General features: G+C 33.5%; 1 protein-coding gene across 1 annotated transcript in view; it reads left to right on the top strand.

Annotated features, from left to right (window-relative positions):
* Positions 1-1,225, top strand: part of LOC115234616 (protein unc-80 homolog) — a 37,073-nt gene that overhangs the window by 4,473 nt on the left and 31,375 nt on the right. Inside the window, exons 13-15 of the mRNA XM_029805812.1 lie at positions 110-285; positions 388-551; positions 777-919. Of these exons, the coding sequence (XP_029661672.1) occupies positions 110-285; positions 388-551; positions 777-919 (483 nt within the window). The remainder of the gene's footprint in view (positions 1-109; positions 286-387; positions 552-776; positions 920-1,225) is intronic.

Below are 1,225 nucleotides of genomic sequence, written 5' to 3'. Positions count from 1 at the left end.
AAAATATATTGAAATATATTTGATATTTTTAAATAGATTTTAATTAAAAACATGATGTTATAGCCGTCATCTAAATAAATTTATTATCTTATATCGAAATATATTGCAGATTACGAAGAATTAACGAGGAAATCTCAGTGCAGCAAATGCCACGTCGCCGAAGCAACTCCCTGCCTATACCGAAAATTGAGGTGTCGATTTATCAAAGCCCCGAAAGTAAAAAGAAGGATGTGTTAAAGGATTTTATAGAGGTGCCCGACACTCGTGATACCTCTCTTCTAACGGGTACGGGTTCATGTCGATCTCTACTATCGAGACGTATTCTTTTTTTTCTTCTGTGTAGACTTGGCCACATTTTCAGACTCACACGCTTTACCACACGCAAAGGTCCCGAGAGCGAATCAAGCCATACAAGACGCGCCAGCGAAAAGACGAAAAAGCGCATGAAGATGGCCGATCTCAAGGCTTTCGTGGAAACAAAACTGCTGTCGAAGTCAGATAAGGCACTTGAAAAGATTGGCCAGGATGAGCCCAAGATGTTGTTCGAGCAGGTAAATAATAAACTTTAGATGCTTGATAAAAGTAATAATAGAAAAATAATGAATTATCATTATATATACATATTTGTATAAATTATAATCAGATTTTTAAAAAAATGCTATTATAATTTGATTATTTCTAATTTGGCTCGTGAGATTTGTATATAGTTAAACTACAAGATATTTAACTAATAATTATATATATGCATATATATATTTTTTAACATTTATTCTTAGGAATGTCACAGAAGTCTCGATACCGGAGATGATCATCTGACGAGGCGAACTTCGACCAGCTCAAAAATTTTCGAGGCGAAGGACGTTGACTACATGAAACATCCTACAAACCTAATCAAAGGGAAGAGTATGCCGAGTTTAAGGTAAGCGCTGTTTGCTTTATCTAAAAGGAAGCAATGAAAAACTTATATGATTTTTTTAGTTGCTTTGACTTTCGGTCTCTTTCATTCGTACATAAATACGCGTCTTTTCATGGGGATTCGTTTAACTTCTGTAATTCGTATCATTTTCTAATTTATTACAATTGATAGATTCTTATAATTTGGTTTGATTCTAATTCACAGTAAGCTTGTGTGTGTAGGAAACAAATATATGACGCATATTTACGTGCGAACATTTTTTCGTAGCAAACATTTATTTCTATTAATTTAAGAAGCTATAATTATATA

The sequence above is a fragment of the Formica exsecta genome, unplaced genomic scaffold, assembly GCF_003651465.1.
Source record: "Formica exsecta isolate Colony F162 unplaced genomic scaffold, ASM365146v1 scaffold201, whole genome shotgun sequence".
Lineage (NCBI taxonomy): Eukaryota > Metazoa > Arthropoda > Insecta > Hymenoptera > Formicidae > Formica > Formica exsecta.
Note: the sequence above shows the minus strand (reverse complement) of the source record. Positions and strands in the feature narration are given on the sequence as shown.